General features: G+C 33.6%; 1 protein-coding gene across 1 annotated transcript in view; it reads left to right on the top strand.

The window, feature by feature from the left end:
- noi (splicing factor 3a subunit 3 noi) overlaps positions 1-22,923 on the top strand; it is a 251,677-nt gene that overhangs the window by 120,868 nt on the left and 107,886 nt on the right. The window contains exons 7-8 of the mRNA XM_090408813.1: positions 2,143-2,225; positions 12,978-13,050. Of these exons, the coding sequence (XP_090264939.1) occupies positions 2,143-2,225; positions 12,978-13,050 (156 nt within the window). The remainder of the gene's footprint in view (positions 1-2,142; positions 2,226-12,977; positions 13,051-22,923) is intronic.

The following is a 22,923-nucleotide window of genomic DNA, read 5'->3' as shown; positions in this document are numbered from 1 at the left end:
ATATTTTTCTTTCTTTCTTTCCTTTCTTTTTTTTTTTTCTTACTGTGATTGCTCTTTCCCCATTCAAAATTTTATTCTTCTGAACAGGACTTCTTAATTACGCAAAGTAGCCACTGTAGACCTTTTATCCTCTATTGAACATTCTTCATTATCATTCACTCCACTTGCCATTCCAAATTACAAGTTTTTGATGGCTTTTTCTCTCTCAAGTATTGATATCTACTCCTTTGCATTTATCATGAATATTTTCTGTCACTGTCCATTTCGTTTACTAATATTGCAAAGTAATTATTCCAGACAGTTACTTAATTCAGTTTTTATGTCATCTATATTATCTTTGATTCCTTTTACAGTACTCTTCTTCTATGAATTATTTGCATGTAAACACAAGGTAAAGGTAATAATTTATTATTATTATTTGACACCTCCAGGGAGTCCAAAGACTCATCGAGGGACGACACCTATTCCACAACTATCTCCACCAGTCAATCCGCCAACCAACCGCAATTACACAAAGCCATCTACCACCGACCACCACTAGTATTTCCACAGACAATCACAAGCATCCATGCCCACAGTGGGATTCGAACCCGCAGCCTTTTGGCTGGAGAGCAAATATGCTAACCACTCAGCCAACCAGGCTGGGTGGTTATTAATAATAATAACAATAATAATAATAATTATTATTATTATTATTATTATTATTATTATTATTATTATTACGTAACACCTCCAGGGAGTCCAAAGGCTCATCAAGGGAAGTCACCTATTCTACAACTGTCCATCTCCACCACTCATTTCACCAACTGCAATGATCTTCATCATCTACACCAACGCCATCTACTGCCGGCCACCACTACTAGTATTTTCAGAGACAATCACAAACATCCATGCCTACGGCGGGATTCAAACCTGCAGCCTTTTTGGTTGGAGAGTGGATACGCTAACCACTCTACATTATAAGGCCATATATTTCAGTCTGAAAATTACAGACCATCTTCAGTGGCAAAAAACAGTTAATACAAGGTAGAATACAAAGAATGGATTTATTTGAAATAGAGCTGCATGATGTTATGTATCCAGTAACGTCATGTTCTAACTGAGGAAAAGGTTAATCATAACAGTATTAAAAGGGGAAAAATAATTAATGATGCATTATTCTAATCAGACTTTCCCATATTTTTGATAACAATAGGCAGTCATTTCTATTCAAGTTCGGGTGGTAAGGCAAGGCTTCAGCGCTCTCCTTAAATAAATGTTCAAATTTGTATCATCAGCGATGTAATAGGTGTGTTTCAGACCAAAGAATGTTGTGGTCTGTGTCTACTGTGTGTTGAGTCAATCCAGATTTACTGGATTTCACGTGGAAAATGTATGATTGATGTTCTTGTTCCAGTTTGTCCAAAGTAGTATAGATGGCAATCACAAGGCTTTTTCAATAGCCTCATTTTGCCACATATGACTACCTTCATTGATATTTATCTTCAGTTTCTTTCTAGAATCTTCCTGTGACTTTTATTTAGCTACTTTTAAGTAAACTGTCTTACATTTTTATGTATTCTCTTTCTCTCAATATTTGCTATGAATTACTTGGTAGGAATATTTGTATGCACTTGTCTTTTTGGAACTGCCTCTTTAACTTCACTTCTTTAATTCACTATGGAGTTTGGATTTTCTATCATTTCAGATAACTTCAATACATTTTTTCTTGGCTGAATCATTGTTATATGCAAAGTTTGCCAAAAGCTTGCTTTTTCTGCAATAATAGTATATTTGAGTTTACAATTTACTTCTGAAAGCCTCTGAACTTTGATATAAAAACTTTTCTACGTATCTTTCTTTTCAGTATGATATTTATTTTGGTCTTGCATGCCCTTATGTGCAGGGAAAAAATTATTGTTTTGGAACTATGTTCATTATAATATATGCCCATTTTTCCCTGAATCAGGAGGAATGATAATTTCTTTATGAAGTAAAAACATTTTATCCAGTTTAAGAAAATAAATTTTATAATGTGCAGTTATGATCCTTCACATTTAGGAATTGGATTTCTCGACTGAATCATCTAATAATTAGAATAATTATTACTTCAATAATCCTAAGAATTGTACATAACTCTCATCTGAACATTGTGTTTTTCAGAAAATAGATTACTTGGCTTATTTATCAACATTTGATCAGCTATTCGATATACCTAAAGAAAGAAAAAATTCAGAATATAAAAAGTGAGTATGAGTCATAAACGTATCATAGTTCTATGTATATATATCCATGTACATAGAGTACATATATCTATGTATCATAGAAGTAGGTCCTAGCTGCATTACCTAAACTAGTTACAAGGTTATTTTATTTCTGCCATAAGTTATGTGTTTTGTTTGAAAGTTATGTGAATGAAAAGAATAATCATCTGTCACTATTGACTTTTCTTGTTCTTGAAGGAGGAGGGACCTGAGAGATAAAAGGTACAAAAAAAAAAAAAAAGAAGATAAAGTGCAATAGCTGGCATAGGAAAGAAAGAAAAAAAATATTATCAACAGTATTTTCTTTATTTTCAGTCTAAAGACATTGATGAAAAATATATCTACTCCAAATGAATTTCTTCATTACTACCCACCCCTTTCTTCTTTTTCCTGAACTTTTTGACTTCACATTATTTTTTTTTCTCCATTTCTCAATCCTTCAGGCTGACGTTCTACTAACAGTGACTTCTGAAAAGAGGTCCCTTCTTTTGCATCAAGAAAGACAACAGCAATAGGTAACTACTCTTCTATTCATATAATTTCAAACAAAATTTTGCGTGTTGTTTCAAGGATACTTGTGACATAAAACTGAAATGATATAATCACGTAATTACAAGAAAGATATTTATTTAACCAAATATTTCGGTCTGGAAATAGCAGACCATCGTCAGTGGTATTACAAGAACAGTTTAAAAAATACAAGCTAGAATACTAACAATAGATCGTTAAAATTAGAACACGGTGCGTGATGTTATATCACCAAGTATGAAACGGAATATTTTGAAGTAAAAACATGATTGAATTTGCTATTAAAAAAAAAAAAATTAATTAATGAGTAATCTTGATTAGACTTTCCCAGATTTTTGATATAGATATACAGTCATTATGATTCAGGTTGGAGCGATGGAGCAAGGCCTCCATGCTTTCCTTGAACAAACGTTCGAACCTTTAACGGGATCTACGTAAGAGGCGAGTCCTGGACCAAAGGATGCTGTGGTCAGTCTCAATCCCGTGTTGAGCCAATCCAGACTTTTCGGGTTTGTTGTGAAGAATGGATGATTGATGTTCTTGGATTCTTTTTTCAAGAGAACGTCCAGTTTGTCCAAAATAAGAGAGATCACAGTTGCACGGAATTTAATAAACTCCAGAAAGAGATAAAGTTGAGCGTTTGTCTTTAGGAGAAGGAAAATGAGAAGACAATTTGTTAATAGGTGAATACGTAGATGTTAAATCATATTTCTTTAAAATTCTTGCGATAGGTTCTGAAATACCGGAGATATAAGGAATAGGCACTTGACGTATTGAAACTTTGTTGTTTTGTGGAGGATTATAAGAATTGAGAAGACGTTGAGTACTTTTTTCAGAAAAGCCATTGAGTTTCATGTGTGATCTCTCTTATTTTGGACAAACTGGACGTTCTCTTGAAAAAAGAATCCATCAATCATCCATTCTTCACAACAAACCTGAAAAGTCTGGATTGGCTCAACACGGGATTGAGACTGACCACAGCATCCTTTGGTCCAGGACTCGCCTCTTACATAGATCCCGTTATAGGTTCGAATGTTTGTTCAAGGAAGGCGTGGAGGCCTTGCTCCATCGCCCCAACCTGAATCGTAATGACTGTATATCTATATCAAAAATCTGGGAAAGTCTAATCAAGATTACTCATTAATTAATTAATTATTATTTTTTTTTAATAGCAAATTCAATCATGTTTCTACTTCAAAATATTCCGTTTCATACTTAGTGATATAACATCACACAGCGTGTTCTAATTTTAAAGATCTATTGTTAGTATTCTAGCTTGTATTTTTTAAACTGTTCTTGTAATACCACTGACGATGGTCTGCTATTTCCAGACCGAAATATTTGGTTAAATAAATATCTTTCTTGTGATTACATGATTATATCATTCAAAATTTTGTGTTTTGGCAAATTCATCCAAAACAAAATAACCTTACTGCTCATATTATACGTGCATTTATAAATTATAACATACATTTTATGTTGCTACTGACCATAGCACAGTCAGTGGCAACAACATCTTTTGGTTGGAAAAATCTGGATTCAAATTCAATCAAGGATGTGATGAGTATTTGAAACTTCAACAGAGAATACATATATTGACAGACAACAGTCTATGAAAATAGGGTTAACTGATTTAATAGTACTTAATTGGATTTGTAAGAAACCAAGTTATTTGGGCTTCAACAAATCATACTGCAAATATATTTTGTAGCATTTTCCTTTTGTGTTTATTTTGTAGCATTTTCCTTTTGTAACCAGGAAAATGTGTTAGTTATATCTGAATCTACAGATATAACTAACATAGGTTATATTTCTGTATAATCAGGTTTACAGGAACTGGTACCAAAAAAAAAAATAAATAAATAAAATAAATTAAATTAAATTAAATTAACAAATGGCAACCAAGACTGATATAATTATCTTGGGATCTTTAGAACTTCTCCATGGAACCCAGATGATCATATCAGTGCACAGTAGTCATTTTCTTATCAAAACTGAGTAAAATGGGAGAACAACTTCCTTTTACTTGCAAGTTCGTGTTCTCTTCAACATTACAGTTATCCACTGTGATGCCTTTAACCAGATTAGTAATGTGGCTTCAACACTTCAATTTTTTTTTTTTTTTCCTAGGTTCAATTACTATTTTGAGAAAATTTTTATTAATATAATATTGTTCTTACAACATACTCAATCCAAAATACATAACCTTGCACTTAGAAATGCTAAACTCGCACTCATTACCATTTCTGCATAAAATTAGCCTGTTCAAGTCAGCCTACAGCATCATCATCATCAGATAACTTCATAACACCTGCTAGACCAGCATTTCCCAAAGTGCAGTCTTGTATTGATCGTCAAAAAAATAAATAAATAAAATTCCATTTGTGCATATATCTGGTCTGCAAAAAATATAAAAATTCAAATATGTACACTGTTGATAGAGAAAACCAAGCTTTATTAAAAGATTTTAAAAAAATGTAAAATTAAATGATAGAAATGTGTCATGATTGTTTATTCAAGTTTAATAACACATGCATGCACATACACAGAAAATACACTTAATCTAGGCTCATTGCTTTTTAGTTACCAGTAAAAAGGTTATATATTTTTACTTGTATTCTAAAGCTGATATTTCATAATATGTCTGGATTTTGCCTTAGCAAAATCCAGACATATCATGAAATATCCATTTCTATTGTCACTGAAGCTCTCAGCTATCACACATATTAAGATCCATTAAAAGAACTACTAATGATATAAACTATAGAAAATTCAGGTATTATGTCACAAAACATTGTGTGTTATTGACTTTTTCACATTGCTTATTAATGATTGTTAGAATAAATGAGGTCTGGAGTATTACATCTGATAAGTGACTGTATCAAGCAAAATAAAGCCAGATCTCTCTCTTTCTCTCTGATTCCATGTGAAAAAATAACTTCACTAGATTCTTTAAACAATGTAATAAGAAATTTTCTTCCAAACATGGCATAGTAGGTGTGTCCTGGTCTATGACATGGTTTACAGATGAGACATGATTAAACCCGACTTCTCTTATGTGTGTTATTGACTTTTTCACATTGCTTATTAATGATTGTTAGAATAAATGAGGTCTAGAGTATTACATCTGATAAGTGACTGTATCAAGCAAAATAAAGGCGGATCTCTCTCTCTCTCTCTTTCTCTCTGATTTCATGTGAAAAAATAACTTCACTAGATTCTTTAAACAATGTAATAAGAAATTTTCTTCCAAACATGGCATAGTAGGTGTGTCCTGGTCTATGACATGGTTTACAGATGAGACATGATTAAACCCGACTTCTCTTATGTTATGAGCTGTATTGCTATGATGTTTACTTCACCTAATCTCATAATTTCTCCAAGTCTGATTATTGTAAACTAGTGTTCTTCATGAATAGAAAATTTTATAGATACCTAGATATTCAAAAGGATTGCTGCCTTTAGGAAACCTCAAGAAGCTGCATAATTTTTGAATTAGCTCTTTATAAGCAACCATTTAAATGCTTTAAAAATAGCAGTGAGTTGAGAAATTCTATTAGGGTAGTGGAATTTCACCCTGTATCTGACATTTGTATTCCAAAGCTGATAATTAATTGTGTAATAATTTAGAAAGAGCAGTCTTGGAATAATAATCATGGATAACTCGATACATATTTCTTTCTTTTTATTATGGCATTTTGCATCTTAAAAGAGACACATCTTAAGATAATTGTGCTCTATTTTAAATAATATCAAATTTTTCTGTAAGATGGTACAGAGATTTAACATGAAGATAGCAACATATATATTGGTGGATTTGTGATAGACTTCTAGGAATATATCATCTGAATTTGTTGATCAAAACATCTAAAAATGCTAATTTCTTATTTCTTTCCACTTCCATTCTAAATTTTATTTTATTTTTATGTTTTAAGAAGTGAAAAAAAATTTTAATTCAAGTTCAGTATGTTTTTAAATAATAAATACATAATCAATATATTTTCTTCCACCTAGAAGGTTTTAAGTGGATTTGAGCAAGTTTCTTCTTCTGATCTTAATACAGTTCCATTATGCCTGAGATAAGTTTGTCAGCCTGGTTGGCTGAGTGAAATATAACTGCTCTCTAACAAGCAAGCTGTGGGTTTGAATCACACTGTGAGCAAAGGTTTGTGAGTGTCTTTAAGTGGTAGATGAATTTCATCACCCACAGTGAGATCACTACCCTGAAGTAATTTGAAAAAGTTCTAAATTTAATATAATGCTATGCATTATGGGAAAGGCCACTGCACAGACCACTTTTGGCCTTTATTGAAGTCTATTCAGTGGGAGCCAGACTCAGAAGTGATACCATGATTGAAGTAATGCAGAAGTCATATATATCCCATATACAAGTAGTGAAAACATGTAACACTTTATTATGAAAATACTCTGGATTAGAGCTAGTTGTATAAAATTTTTCACTTGGTTGTAAATTAAATTTAAAATACCAAGAAATTATATTCTTGTTTGAAGCAATTAATGTGAAGTCATTAGCTTCTACATATAAGTCACCGTTATGAAGAAACTTCACATGCAAACTTTCTTCTTTTTTATAGTTTCTTCATGCAGAACAGTGCTTCTTAACTCTAGAATTGATTGTCTCTAAAACAGAAAAATCATCTGAAATTTTGAAGGATTAAATGAGAATATAATTCTTGACATTTTTAAATTTAATTTATCGCCAAGTGAAAAACTTTCTACAACTAGTTCTAATCCAGAGTATTTTAATAATAATGTATAATATGTTTTCACTATTTGTATGTGGGGGATATATGACTTCTGCATTACTTCAACCTTAGTATCTCTTCTGGGTCTGGCTCCCACTGATGAGACCTCCATAAAGGCCAAAACCAGTCTGAGTTGTGGCCATTCCCATAATGCATAGCATTATACACACCCAAAAGGATGTGTGCTTTGCATTATAAGATACTAAGGCAATTAAAGTGAAGTCATTAGCCTTTGTATACAAGTTGCCTAGTCATGAAGAAATGTCACGTGAAACTTTATTTGCTTGCATTTGGATAATGAATTAAACAAGAATATAATTTCTTGACATTTTTAATTTAAACTGCTTGCATTTTCTTTTCATTTGAGTAAATTCTTTTGATAGGAAAAGAATTAGACTGTCAGTGAAATAGGCTTGTCATGTGTGCCCCTGATACTCTTATTATTATTAGTATTTATATGGGCACTCCATTGAGTTAAATGAATCATTGCAGGAGACCCCACTCTATCCATTAACATAATACCTATCATGCATCTCCTTAAAATTATTCACTGTTGGAGCACTCACAACCACCTATGGTAATGCATTCCACTCATTTACCACTCTCCAAGAAAAGAGCCTAGTCTGCACACCCTTACTAACCACACTCTTAGACTACTTCCTAGTGTGATCTCTTGTTTTTTCCTGCTCCTCATGTATTAAAAAATTTCCTCTGTATCAATCTTATAGAATCCCTTTAGTAACTTATAAGTTTCTATCATATCCCCCTCTCCTCTGTAGGGAAGTATGGCTCTGAGTAGTATTAAAGATACTGCTAGTCAAAATTTATTAGTGTGATCACTTGAGAAGGTGGTTAGGTTCCTCTCAATGTTATGCAGTAAATCAAGGTATGGAATTTTTTAGGCTTAAAATCATTCAGTTATTTATCTAACTTTTGTTAATTTTTGATGTCAAATCATTTTAATTGTAGCTTTAATTGCAATCTCATTTTATTTTGTAACCTCCCATATGGTGGCATGGCATTCCAGCACGTAGCTCAACACTGTAAATAGGATTAATGTGCTTTGTTCTAGCTTCTTGTGATTATGCTGATGCACTGATGGGCAGTTAGTTTCTGGTTGAAATATTTGTTATCACTCATAAAATAGTGCTTGCAGCATGTAGTCCATTTTTTTCAAACTTGATTTCTGGAAAATCCATGTATGCATCCTATTGCAGTTATGAAAGATATAGGATATGCATATTTAAAAGTGGTTGTAGAGCTATTCTTGTGAATGTGTGTGTCTAATAATCTTTATTATGTCACAAATGCCATTAAAAATTGTGATTGGACTTTGTCTGGAAACTATTCTTTGTTCTGATGAACTTGGGCCATAATCTGCATATTTTCTAAGCAGGCTTAAAATATGCAGAGATTGGTATTATACCTAAGCTGTTTAGAATAAAAAAAACATTTTCATACAAATCATTGCAATCTGATTTACAAACAAATATTGTTTACACAGCTATGGAAAAGAATGACTAATATTAGGCTAGAATTATCTGAGATAGACAAAAGTCTGTACTCTTATCATTTGTAATTTCCTAACAAACTAGTTTTTATTTATTTATTTTGTTATTTTTAATTCTTTGCATTATAGTACTCCAATGATAGATAGTTCACTCAAAGCACACAAAATTTGACTTAAACACATCTGCTCCTTGAAAAAGGGGTTCACAAATGCAATGGATGAAAAAAACCTCTCTCTCTTACTTAGCGTTTTCTCATTCATACCAGAAATAATAATACAAACACTACACACAATATTTTTGATGTAAATATCAAATATAAGAGTACGTTCAAATCTGTGGTATGCTAGCGCTGTGAATAACTAGTTTTTTCTTAATTTTTTGAAGAAATGCATGTTGACTATGGTAGTTCTGGGACAGTGATATAGGAAATGAATGAAGAAAAAGAAAAGTTTGTTCTGTGCTTTTAGTTCAACTGTGAATGAGTTGTAGTTAGCCTGCATTTGTCTTAACAGGTTTAGAAGAGCATGAGGAAATTATTAATTCCATTGTTGATTAAAGTAGCCATGGAAATAACTATAGAAAAATGAGCATCTGTATGAATATGAGTAGATTAAATTACGAGAGATGGATCATTTATAAACCTGATTGCTTTCTTCTGTATGGAGTTGCAAATCATTAGGGAGCTCATTGTTTCAAATATGAAACAGAATTCCATAATTGAGTGGATTATTGATTTCAATGATTAATAGTTGTTCATAGGTAAAGTAATGCTTAGAGCAGAATAAAGCTTGTTTTTATAGATGGTGAGGAGACTGTTTTTATGTCATGAAAGGCTGAATTAATATCTATTTTAAAAAAAATTGTCTTATATGGAGATGTGAAGGAAATAGTATGGGGAAATATATTAAAAAAAAAAGAAGAAAGAAAGAAATACGACCATTGAGTTTTTGTTTATTTTCATACCCCTCTTATAGAATACTTTAGAGATTGGTATTTAATATTGTAGAAATAGATGTTCTGTAATATGCTCATTTGTGTAATGCAAGATTTCTCAAATATAGTAGTATTTGAAAAACCATGACTGAAAATTGGTAGACTGAAAGTTACACTAATAAGTAGTAACAATGGGAAAAACTCTTATTTTAATAACTACAAAGGTTTGCAATGTGACTTTATGAGTAAAACGAAAATAAAAATTTAGAAAGTATGTTACAGTGATGCTAAGCCAAAAAAAAAAAAAATAGTGATGAGATGTATTTAATAAGACTACTTCCCAGAACTGACAAAGTTTTGAAACAGTTATTCTTATTTAAACTTGCCTGATGAATAAAAGCTTCATAATGCTCTTTAAACAATCTTTCTATCAAAAAGTGGGATTTCTTTAACACCTGTCTTTTTCCTGAGGACTCTGTACCTTGAATGTGCAGTGTGATTTGTAAGACCAAATTTTTCAAATTCAATGAAACAAATGTAATCTTGTGCTCTTCTAATCTTATCTTAGCTGATCTACCAGTCTGTTCATAATATGAAAGAACACATGAACATGAATTTGATATTCTCATGGATGGGACCAAAGAAAGAGTGCTCTTTAGCACAGAGCACAAACATCACCAACTTACAAACATCAAAAGTGCTTGCAGGTTAATGTGTGCAGAAAGTGGATTTAACATATGGCAGTTCAGGTGCTTCTGTAGCCTTATAGTAATTGTGTTTGCTTCTATTTTGCTAGACTGTTAAAAGAAAGACCATGATAGATTTGATTCTAGTCAGCAACCAGAGGAACTTTAGACCTCTCTTCAGCTAATTCTCAAGTTAGTCCATCTTTGCAAGGTAAGTCTTTTTTGCCTAGAAACTTGGGCTTTTAACTGTGCATCTCAAAAAATTGACCATAGAACTTGAATACGAGTGTTAGGGTTAAGGACCATGAGATGACGTCACTTATCTGGCATAATCTTAGCCTCCACAAAAAAAAAAAAAAAAAAAAAAAAAAAAAAAAAAAAAAAAAAATCCTTGATTCATTGATATCTTGAACTTTCTATATCAATCAAGGTATGAAGGATAGAGACAGGTTTCCTACCTGTATTCAAAAGTTAGAGATCAAAGAACTCTGGGTAATGAAAGGCATTTATTTATACTGATTTAGTTTATTTTTATTATCATTTTTTTTTTTATGTGGTAGTTCTGTTGTAAAAGAGCTTCCATGGTAAATAAACTAGGTGCATTATGAACCAAACTTTTCATATAGTGCCAGACTTCTGGAAGAATGATGATGATGATGATGATGATAAGAATGGCATAAGAAATATCTCTTCTTGTGTTAGTCTACAGACTGCAAACTGCAGACCTTCATTAGGCTTTCTTAGGATAGGGACATCCGGAATAAGAGGTCTGGCTACTGTTGTTATTGTTACCTGGCATTCCCTTGAATAGCTCCTATGTGAAAAAGAAGAAATAAGATGGGGTTGTGGGAGCTCAACAGGAAGAACAAGGGCCATCCATGGAAATTATTTACAGATGTGGTTCTTCTTCTCTTCTGTCTAAGATGGGTTGAGTCTTCTCTTGAGCAGGATCTTCCAGTCTTCTCTATTCCTTGCTGTTCGAAAAAGTTCCTTGTATGTTCTGCATCCCGAGATGTTCTTTATTAATTTCAGCCAGGTAATTCTTGGTCTTCCGGGTCTTCTTTTTTCAGTTGGAAAAGTATTGATTAGGATGTTAGGAAGTCTGTCTGTATCCATGCGTACAGTGTGTCCAAACCATCTCAGTTGTTGTTTTCTAATTTTTTCTATTATTGTCTTTTTATACAATAGTTCTTGTCTGACTGTGATGTTTGTTTTCTTTTCTATCCAACTTGTTCTATTTATTTTTCTTAAGCATTTCATTTCAAATGCCAGTAGTTTTTTCTCCTCTCTTTTTTTAACTGTCCACGCTTCTGCTCCATACATGACTGTTGGTATAATTATTGATTCATATAATTTGATTTTTGCTTGCTTAGATATCTTTTTTTTTTCCACAGATGTGGTTAGGGTTTACTATATATTTGCTTGGAGACTGGTAAATGAGCTGGTACCAGAGGCATTCATACATGCTTTGTTGTGAATGACTTTCTGAATCAGTATAAGAGACATTGTGTCAGTGCCTCCCTTAACGAGTTTTTGGACTCCATGGAGATACTTGTGTAGCAATAATGAATGAACACAGGTGATTACACTTTAAAATATCAGCCTAAATCAGTCTGATGTAGTATCTGAGGCATCATCAGAAACAAAAAAGGTAGATGAATGGATCTTCATGACTGCCATAGAATTTTTTTAAGAGGCTTGAGTTTTCTTGTATAGTTGTTCAAGTGAACATAATAGGGCTAGAATACTAGAAAATTTATTTTCAATAGATACTGCAGCTGCTTATAGTGGAGGCAGAGCTAGAAGATTGGGGAACTCAAGATTTTCCAAGATCCTCGAGATCTACAAAGCATTCATCCTTCTTCATTTAATCTTGGTATTGAGACTCGAATCTCTCATTATGAATCTCAAGTCTCTTTACAGGATAATTTTCGCATAATAAAAAAAAACCTTTTCAAGTTAGGTTGCAGACATCTTAGCAACCATTTTTTTATCATTATTATTATTTGTAATGAGACTCTTTACAAAACTAACTGTTGTGCGATTTATGCGAGCTTATTGGCATTTTGTTTACAGAAAAAAAATCCCATATTCATCCAATCTTTGAATATGGACCATGGTGTCTCTCCCAGACAAGTGAGGTGCAAATCAGTCAGCAATAGATACTTTGTGTTAATATTCTCAAAAAATTGTTCATATATGTATACTAACATTTATTTAACAGGATTTTTGTTAGATAAAACTTTGCATCATTTTGTAATGTAAATTTACAGAACATTATTCACATTTTTTTTTTATTATTATTATTAGATATTTGGAAACCTTGTTGGATTACTTGGAAGGATATGCCTGTAGAGTAAAACCTCTTCTTGATCTGAATGAGGTAAGTTTCATTTGAATGAAATCATTTTACTAATATGTTTTCAATAGAATAATTTACAAAGGATTACATTAACTGCTGTTTAAATGATCATCAGTTAGTTTTATTTAATTTTAATATAGTAAATATGTTCGCAAGTTCTGTAGTCATGCTTTTAGCTATTTGTCACATCTACTTGTGGATATTATTGGTTTTCATCATGACTTAAGTCCATCTAGGATGACATTGGCACAAACTCTGTGAATTAGCCATATTTGTATTTATACATGGACACCATGTGTTACAGCTCCCAAATCGATGCCAAGAAGCATGTTAAAGATGACATCAGGACTGTGGACAGATTGAGAATTTGTGGACTGCATATGCTAGCAGACAGGAGAAAGAGCATGAAGGTGGGTAGTGATCTTGGAGATTTAACAGATAAGAAGTTGAAAGTTAGGGACCATATTACAAAGAATGTGAATACATTACAGAGGATACTTGCAATGCTGAAATTGAACATTGACTTAAAAATAAGGAAGTCATTGTGCCTCTATACAGGGCTTTGATATGACGTCCTCTAGACTACTGTGTACAGATCTGCTTTCCAGGGTGTTGCAGTTACAGTGGAGAGTGTTAAAGATGCTATCAGGCCTGTAGAATTTAGATTATAAGGAGAGTTGAGCATTTGTGGTAGACAGGAGAACGATGCGTGATATGATAGCGACCTACAAACTTCTGAAAGAGTCATACAGGATACCAGTAGATGGAATTTTTCATTTATAGAGGGTGGGGAAAGGATGAGAGCACCACCATGGAAGTCAAGAATGAATGCAATCAAGAAAGGAGTGAGAGTGAGGTTTTTCTCTCATAGAGCAGTGTGTAACTGGAATGGTTTGCCTTTGGAGGTTGTGAGTACAAATAGTGTGAATGAATTCAAGAGAAAGAATGATGTGGTGTGAATGATACATGACCTCCCTCAATGGGTCCTTGACTCTGCAGTAGCAAACAAATTAATCCAAACAAGCTGAATTTTTGTTGACTTTTTTGGTTTTGGTTTGGTTTGGTTTTTGTTTCAGTTTACAATATTTTGATTTTGGTTTCATTTTGGATTTAGTTCACTATTTTGGTTGAGTGCTGCATGTTTTGACTGTCTCTAACAAGTTGACATTCATAGTGTTTTATTCATTTTGTGTAGTTATAAAATAGATACGTCTCCAAGAAAGCGTTCAAAAATATGTACTCTTTCTCAGCACACATCCATGACTGAAAAACAAATTGCCAACGAGTGTGGTGTTGGTTTGGGTACTGTTAATGTGATTTTAAAGAGGTTTAGGGAGACAGGATCCTTTCTCCTGACAGAAAAGGAAAATGTGGGTGATAAAAGGAAAACTGTACTTACTCAAGATCTTTTACTAGTTGGGAAAAGCAAAATGAATCCGAGATTGTCTGCTGCTCTAGACTTAAATAGAGACTTGGCATCAGGTGCAATTAATGTTTCTGACATGACAGTCCAACAAAGATTGTTGGAAGCAGGGAGGACTGCCCCACAGACCAAAAATATATATAACTGTTGACGAAGGCTATGCAGTAAAAGGGACTCTAGTGGGCAAAAGTGTACAAAGATTGGGCTGTTGAGAAGTGGAAGAAGGGCATATTCTCAGATGAGAGCCATTTCTATGTCCAAGGAGAGTGAGTACCCTATGTTCGCAAATCAACAGATGAGAAGACTTCTCCTGCCCACCCTTAACAAGCTCCTAAACAACTAGCTAAAAAGATGTTCTAGGATTATTTTACAAATGATGGTCCAGGATCGCTTGTGCCTATTGATGGTATGATGAAAAGTGACATTCATAAAAATATTGGATAAAAGAGTGGTCCCAGAGATCCAAAAAGACAAAGAACCCATCTTCAAACAGGATCTCGCTCCATGCTACACTTCAAAAAAAGTAAAGGAGTTCCACAAAAATTACAAAATCCAATTGCTTCAGTGGCCAGGTAACTCTCCTGACATTAACCCAATAGAAAATTTGTACTATAGAAAACTTTGGACTATAGTGAAAAAAAGACTGAAAATTAAATTGTGATATAAAGGATAACTTAATACAGTCCATTATAAAAGTATGATTTCGAGATGCAGAAATAAGAAAAATGTGTTCTGTGTTGGTAGGGTCCAAGCTTAAGCAAATTAATGAACTTATAAGGAACAGAGGAGCACATATAAATTATTAGGTAAAGTCAGAGTTTAATTTTTTTACTTATTTTCTTGCATATTTAAAATTTTTCTTTAAAATGTAAATGTTCGGATTAATTTGTTCACTGCTGTAACAGCACATGAAAGACAATGAATTAAGAGAAAGCATGACATGGTATGAATGCTGCGTGATTTTCCTCAGTGAGACCTTGACTCCCCGAAGGTCTCTTGTGATAATAATAATAAAATCATATCAAAACCCTGTATAGCTGTGAAACAAGCTATGACAAATGTTGCACAGTACATAGCAGCAATATGTAGTTTAAGCTCATTCGGTATAACACATTTGTTAATTTAGAAATCTCCCTGTTAATACAAGCTTTTTTATGATTTAATCTGAGGATGTGTGTGATAAGACATATGAAACTAATCATTAAACAGTTTCTTTCTGAATGTATTATTTGTGGTTTTTTTACTGGTTAAGGAATAATGGACAGTTCACACATAATTGAAACCTGAATTCATCATCATCAAATTCCTGACATGTACCCTCAAGGGATGTACACGTCAGGAAATTTCTACATGAAAAATTTACATCATTACTAACTTCCTATCTACAAATTTCCTCCAAATCAGTCTGTTACTTGTCAAGACTCCAACATTATCAGATCTTATATTTCTATCATCTAAGGCACTTTGTACCGTATCAATCCACCTATATCTTGGTCTTCCTCTGGTTCGTTTTCTTGCCAACCTGGCAGAGAACACTTGTTTTGCTAATCTTTCCTCGCCCATTCTGTTTAAATGACCACACCACCTGAGATTAGCTCTGTTAATGCATTCCTGGATGCTAACAATGTCAAGTTCTTTCCTAATATCCTTGTTTTTAATATGATATTGCCATTGATGCCATCTGTTCATGCCTCTAATCTTTCTCAGGACTCTCATATCTGCGGTGTCTAGTCTTTGGTCAAGTGTTTTACTTCTGACCCAGCTCTCAGATCCATAAGTTAAAACTGGTTTGAACACTGTCTTGTATACGGCTAATTTAGTGTTCCGACTAATTTCTCTCTTATTCCATATGAATTTATTCATTTGACTGCCTACCATACCAGCTTTGTTGATTCTGTTGTCTGTTTCCATATTTAATTGACCATCTTCAGTAAAAATCGTGCCTAAGTAGCTGAAATGTTTTACTTGTTCCACGGGTTCTCCATTCACAACACAGTTGACATTTTCAATGATTCTGCCTATTTTCATTGTCTTTGTCTTTTTATTGCTGACCTTCATACCATATCTATTACAACAGTTATTCAATTTAGTCAGGGAATCTTGCAGACTTGTAGCAGATTTATTTAGAGGTATAACATCGTCCACATAAAGCAAAGAGCTGACATTAACATCTCCAATTCTAATATCATGTTTAATACCACTTTCCTTCATAATGTGATCCATATAGATAATGAATAACAGAGGGGGATAATGTACATCCTTGTCTCACACCAGATTTAACATTAAACCATATTCCTGTACTTCCTTCAATTCTAACTGCTGACTTACAACTCAGATAAAGACTAAGTATTGCTTGATATAATGCCCCATTGACACCTTATAACTGTTGTGTATTGAATAGCTTCTCTCTTGGTACCTTGTCGTATGCCTTAAATACTTAAATACAGATCTTTGTTATACTCCCATGCTTTCTCAACTATTTGTCATAAACTGAAGATCTGATCCTGACAGCCTCTATTTGGCCTGAATCCAGCTTGTTCTTCACCAAGCTTTTCTTCCACAATTCTTCTCAATCGTTTCTCAAGTATACTTGCATAGATCTTGCCAGGAACACTCAGTAGGGAAATACCTCTGTAATTCTCACATTCAGTTTTATTTCCCTTTTTATATATGGGTACTATTAGAGCTCTACTCCAATCATTGGGAATTCGTCCCTCTGTCTAGGCTTTCTGTACTATTCAGTGTAGCCACTGTAAGACTTTTATACCATCATACTTCTGCATTTCTGGTCGAATATCATCTACTCCTGCTGCCTTTCCACATTTCAAGCCTTTGATGGCTTTTTCTACTTAAAGTATGGATATGTATTCCTGACTACATGCATTGTCAGTGTTTTTTTACCTCTGTGCTATCATCACTGTTTCTTTCTTTTAGCAGTTTTTCAAAGTAATTACTCCATACTTCAAGGATATCTTTTTCTCCTGTTTTCATGTCACCTTTATCATCTCTAACTCCTTTTACAGCACTCTTTCCTCCATTTCTAAGCTTCTTCAACAACCTCCAGAATATCTTACCACCTTCTTGATATTTATTTTCTGTGTTTTTGCCAAAGTCCTCCCATGACTTTTGTTTAGCTAGTTTTACACAGTGTTTTGCTTTCTTACATTTATCTCTGTATTCTCTAAGAGCAAAAGCTGACTTATTTGCCAGGAACTTTTGATATGCATTCTTCTTTTCCTTCACTGCCTCTTTAACTTCCTGTGTCCACCATGAAGTTCTGATTTTTCTATCCTTGCAGACAACCTCACCACATGCCTCTCTGGCTGAATCAATCAGGGTTTTCTTCAATGCTTGCCACTGAATCTCCAAGGTTTGGTTCCTGTTCTCAAACTCTTTCATTTTTTCTTCAATAATCTTTGTGTATTTTAGTCTACAGTTCACATCTGAGAGCTGCTCAACTTTTATTCGCTTTAAAAACTTTCTTACATGTTATTCTTTTCAATATGAAATTCAATTTCATCCTGCTCGAGACTAAATAGTGATTGCTTCCAATTTCAAATCCTCTGTACACTCTGGTGTCCTGCACCAGAGAGAAAACATCACTATCAGCAATAACATAGTCAATGAGACTTTTCTTATTCCTTGCCTCTTCTCTTCATGTGAATTTGTGCACAGTTTTATGTTGGAACATGGTGTTAGTAATAACCAGTCCATGTCCTGAGTAGAAATCCAACAGGTATTTGCCATTATTATTAGCTTTGCTCTTTTCTCCAAATTTTCCCAAAATATTTTTGTATGTCTGACAATCATTTTCTACTCTGCTATTTAGATCCCCAACTTTTCCTTTTTCATTGTATCAGTTGCTTTTTCTAAAGCCTCAAAAAATTCCTCCACTTCTACCTTAGTAGAACCTTCTGTGGGGCATAGGCACAAATAAGTCTCATTGTCCAATTCCCCACTCTGATATTTACCCACATCACTGTACTTGAGACTGCCTGCCATTCAAGAAGATTAGCCTCACATTTTGTGTTGAATACTATGGCTACTCCTTCTTTTCCTTGATTGTCATTTCCTGAATATAACATTTTGTATTTATTGCTCAGAAAGATCTCACCAGTTTTTGTCTTTTTTGTTTCAGTCCCCCCTATTATGTCGATCTGGTACTTATCTAATTCTTCAGCTAGCTCCATTTCTTTGCCATTCAGGCTTCTTATTTTGATAGTACTGATCACTCTGATGATGATGTTGAGTTGGGGTGTGCATTCAGATTTGTTCCAGTTGCTGACTTTTCGATGTTTGCCCTGGCGAAAACAACAGGGCCTTGTGTAACGGGGCGATGCCCCAGCCGGCATGAAATTTTGTTATGTTGTACCATCATTTTCTATATTGGTTTAAGCCAATAAGAATACAATTTGGCAGCTAAATCCCAAATTGCCAGCCCATGTCATTCGTTCAGTATCCAGGTAGATACCCAACAGGGTGCACCACGAGAAGGTTAGGATTTGACATTAGGTCAGAAGCCCTGGTTGGTTTTCCTCATTCCTTTAAAGGCTATGTGGAGGTCTCCTCTCAGTTATACAGCTTTGACCCTTAAGCACCCAACCTGATTTCAAAGAAATCATATTCTTATTTTAATCCTTTACCCAAGCATAAGCAAACAAAATTAGCCTGCATACTTGTATATTGAGGCTGTTGACTATAATATACTTTGTAACAAGTGAAAAAACTTCCTGAACTATCTCTGATCCAGAATATTTTAATAATATGGTGGCACACTATATTATTGGTCATATTGATTTAACTTTAGTATCTTCCTTGATGTTCCCACTGATCAGATCTCAATAATGCTTGAAACCACTGTGGATAGTGACCCTTCCCATAATGTTTTATGCATTATGGGATATTGAGGCAATTGATGCAAAGTTAACAGCTTCTATATACAAGCAGACTAGCAATGAAGATATTTCGTGTGTAAACTTTATGTATGCTCCAGTAATGAATTAAGGCAAAAATGGGATTTGTCAAGTATAATATACTTTGTCCAAGCAAAAAAAAAAAAAAAAAAAAAAAAAAACTTTCTACAATCGTTGCATCTTATACTCCAACCCCTTACTTCCTACTACATCATTTCATTCACCTCCTTACTTGTCTCACATTGCTCATGCAACCTCTCTCTATTCACGCTCCCACCTTCCACAATCTTCCCTTTATCTGCAATTCCTGTTTGACTCCCCATAATTCACCCCACTTAAAATCTCTTAAAATAAACTTTATTATGTATGATTGATTCATGTAATTTGCCATTTGTCAACAACTTTGCTACCTGCAGTTTTGATCACATTGTGCACTTAGACAGTTGGTAGTATTATGTTTTAGTTTGTTTACAGTTCTGACACCAGTGGTGGTCTCTTGTTGAACCAAGTCAGGTCTGCACCTGTGAATAAATGATAAATAAATGATATATTGCAGTTAGAACCTTATAACTTACAAAAGATACTTTCTTCGATGCAACAATGGAAAACGAGTATTCTCAATAACAAGTGAACATATCCGCATTTCTTTTTGCATACATGGTAGATATCTGGATCTAAGTAAATTAAGGCATATCCTGATTGGAAGCCTTTCTTGCAGCAGAACGGGAACTGATACTGTGACCACGCATTTAGCACCTGTCAACTTCCCTTTGATACCTCAAGTTCTTCAAAATTTTAGATTTTGGAGTGAAAATCAAATTACATATTCATTATCATCACAGCTATAGCTAATTAAAATAAGTTATATGGAATTTTACATCAATTCTAGTAATCAATAAATATTAACAGCTGAAACTGTTGAAATTATGAATTCAAAAGAGACTGTTTTTCATTTCATTCCATCTTGAATGGAATAAAATGAAACAAAGATGGCATGGAAGTGCTATCAATTCAGAATAAAACACCAAATACCATTAAAATAAATATAGCATTCAGCTAAAAGTGCTGTAGTTTTACTCAACTATATGGTAACTTCCTTTGCAGCATTTATTTCATTAGTCCTCTTTATCTTCCTTTATTTTATTTATTTATTTATTTTTGTATCTGCTCATTCTTTCTGTCTTATTTTTCAAATTTCTAAATCACAGTATAAGAAGTTAAGATCACACTTGATTATTATATTTGCATATATCTTTTTCTAGTAAACAAGATTCATTAACATTTTTCTTTCATTTTTTGCTGAAGTGGAATGAAGAATAATCGATCTGGGAATAAGAATCTGTTTAGTTGAGCAGTTCCAAAGGCACTTCCAAGAAGAAAAAAATCTTGACTGTAAATCCCATCTTGCTTCCTATTAAGTGCTTGATATTCTCACTAATATACAAAGGCTTGATACATTATACTGTCCTTCAGTATTAATTTCACAGTTCCTGATTAGAGAATAGATAAAGACACATATAAAAACATTTCTGGGATCACAGAATTTATCTCAATAGTTTATTCCTCCCTTTCTTCTCTCTTGCTTTACATGCTTGCTATCGAAGCTTCACTAGTCATATATGAACAGAAAATGCTGTGATTCCCTACTTGGAGCCTGTGACAATGCATTTTTAACAGCTGAAGGTGAGTAGCACATCAACTGGTGCATATGCAGTGACTGAAATTTGCAATGGAATTAAAGGTGTACAGGCTCTCAACCACACAAGCTGCTTAATTCTGCTCAGTAGATTATTTAAAGCCAATAAGGAAAGTGCAGTTAGTTTTTCCTTGTGGTTTTCTGTTAGATAACTGTGTATTTTTTTAAAAAAACTGACATTTATTTTTATCCTTTTCAACAGCTCAAAACAGTTGTGAATATATTTTGTGTATGCCTTTTTTAAACTGAGAATATGAGGTGAAGTTAAAAATAGATAAAGATGGCAAAAAAAAAAAAACATCTGCATTTTCCAAATTTATGTAATGTTTATAGCTTAGAAACAAAGTAAAGTGATTGAAGTGATGTGTAAGCTAATTAATGCTATGATAAGGCGGTTAAATCTATCTGCATAGTTTGCTGTATGCAAATTGCATGATGAAAGACTACACAAGACCAGCTAATCCTCCTTCCATTTAATCACCCTTGTGATCATCACTAACCTGATTGAGCTGCAAAAAGTCTGTCTGTGATGTGTGTATTAAAAGCTTTAAAATGATTGAAGGCCTGACAAATGGCAACATTTGTCAGGCCTTCAATTGCTGTCACTGATGACAGCAATTCCATTAGTGGAATTGCTGTCATCAGTGACGTCCAAGATTCTGCTTCTTTCAATAAGTTTTCTCGGTTTCAACAAGTCTCCTGACTTGGTGAAACTGAGTATTTTCTGATCTTCATTAAGTAAAGCACAAGGGATGGATCTAATTTAGTATTCATGTAATATTATTTTGCACCATTTGTAATATTATGATGATGTTATTAATTACGATTATTATTTCGAACTGCTGAACTGCACTGTTAGTTATATTCTAAGATTTTATTTATTTTATCTTGTTCTCTTTCCTATATCTACCTTACTTCTACTTGTTTAAATCTTTCTGTTAAGTTCCCTTTACCTTTTTCTAACTTAAACCGATTAACTTAGTACCCGCTTGTAATCCTTTATACTACCTACACGTGTTAGCACTGTTAGTAAAGGACCTCTAGAATAGGCAATTCACGGATACGGTGTTAACTATTTCCCACGCAATATAATTCAGGGAAAATTTATTTGTTTTTTCGACTATGCCACCCTGAATTAAAGTTATGGCACAGGAAGAATAGTTATAACACTTATAGAATACATCACTTTCAAAAATAATACCTTAAATAGTCAGTCATGGCAGTTTCTCTAATTTAAGCACACAGGTTCGGTTATTTTTGTGAGACAGTGCATTGGTCAAAAATCAGGTGATAGTTTTAAACAAACAAAACATGTTTATTTTACCTTAAGCACAATACATTAGACATACATAAGAGATACATTAAACGTTCTCTCTAATTCCTACTTTAAACTTAAAATCATAACCTTACAATTTAGACCTGTAATTCACAATACTAAGAAAAAGTTGCTTTACCAACTCTAGACAATTTCTGGTTGTTACAATCAATATTACTGGCTAACATTCTTCTCGATAAATATATGAGCTAACTTTCAGCCTCAATTACTTCCTATAGCGACTTGACAACTAATTTTAACAAAGCTACGTTCAGCAGACATACAATTCTTGATCACAATCTCAGCATTAACATATTAACATCTACTCACAAATTCGTAGAAACAAACACAGTCCTACCAGTCTGGATGACTTTTGGCTGTTCTGCTGACTGCTTTTCTCGGTCCTGTATCCTAGCCTTTGCTGAACAGCTTTTGGCGGTCATCCTGGGGTAGTCCTCATCCGAGATCTGTAGCATAGCCCACCGTCAGTTTTTGGATCTACTGTCGACGTTGCATATCTGGTCGCACTTTACACATTTTGCTACTG

Source organism: Typopeltis vanoorti, chromosome 19 (assembly GCF_054136105.1).
Source record: "Typopeltis vanoorti isolate ZY-2024b chromosome 19, IOZ_Tvanoo_1.0, whole genome shotgun sequence".
Lineage (NCBI taxonomy): Eukaryota > Metazoa > Arthropoda > Arachnida > Uropygi > Thelyphonidae > Typopeltis > Typopeltis vanoorti.
The sequence above is the reverse complement of the archived record's forward strand: the minus strand, read 5'-3'. Positions and strand labels throughout refer to the sequence as shown.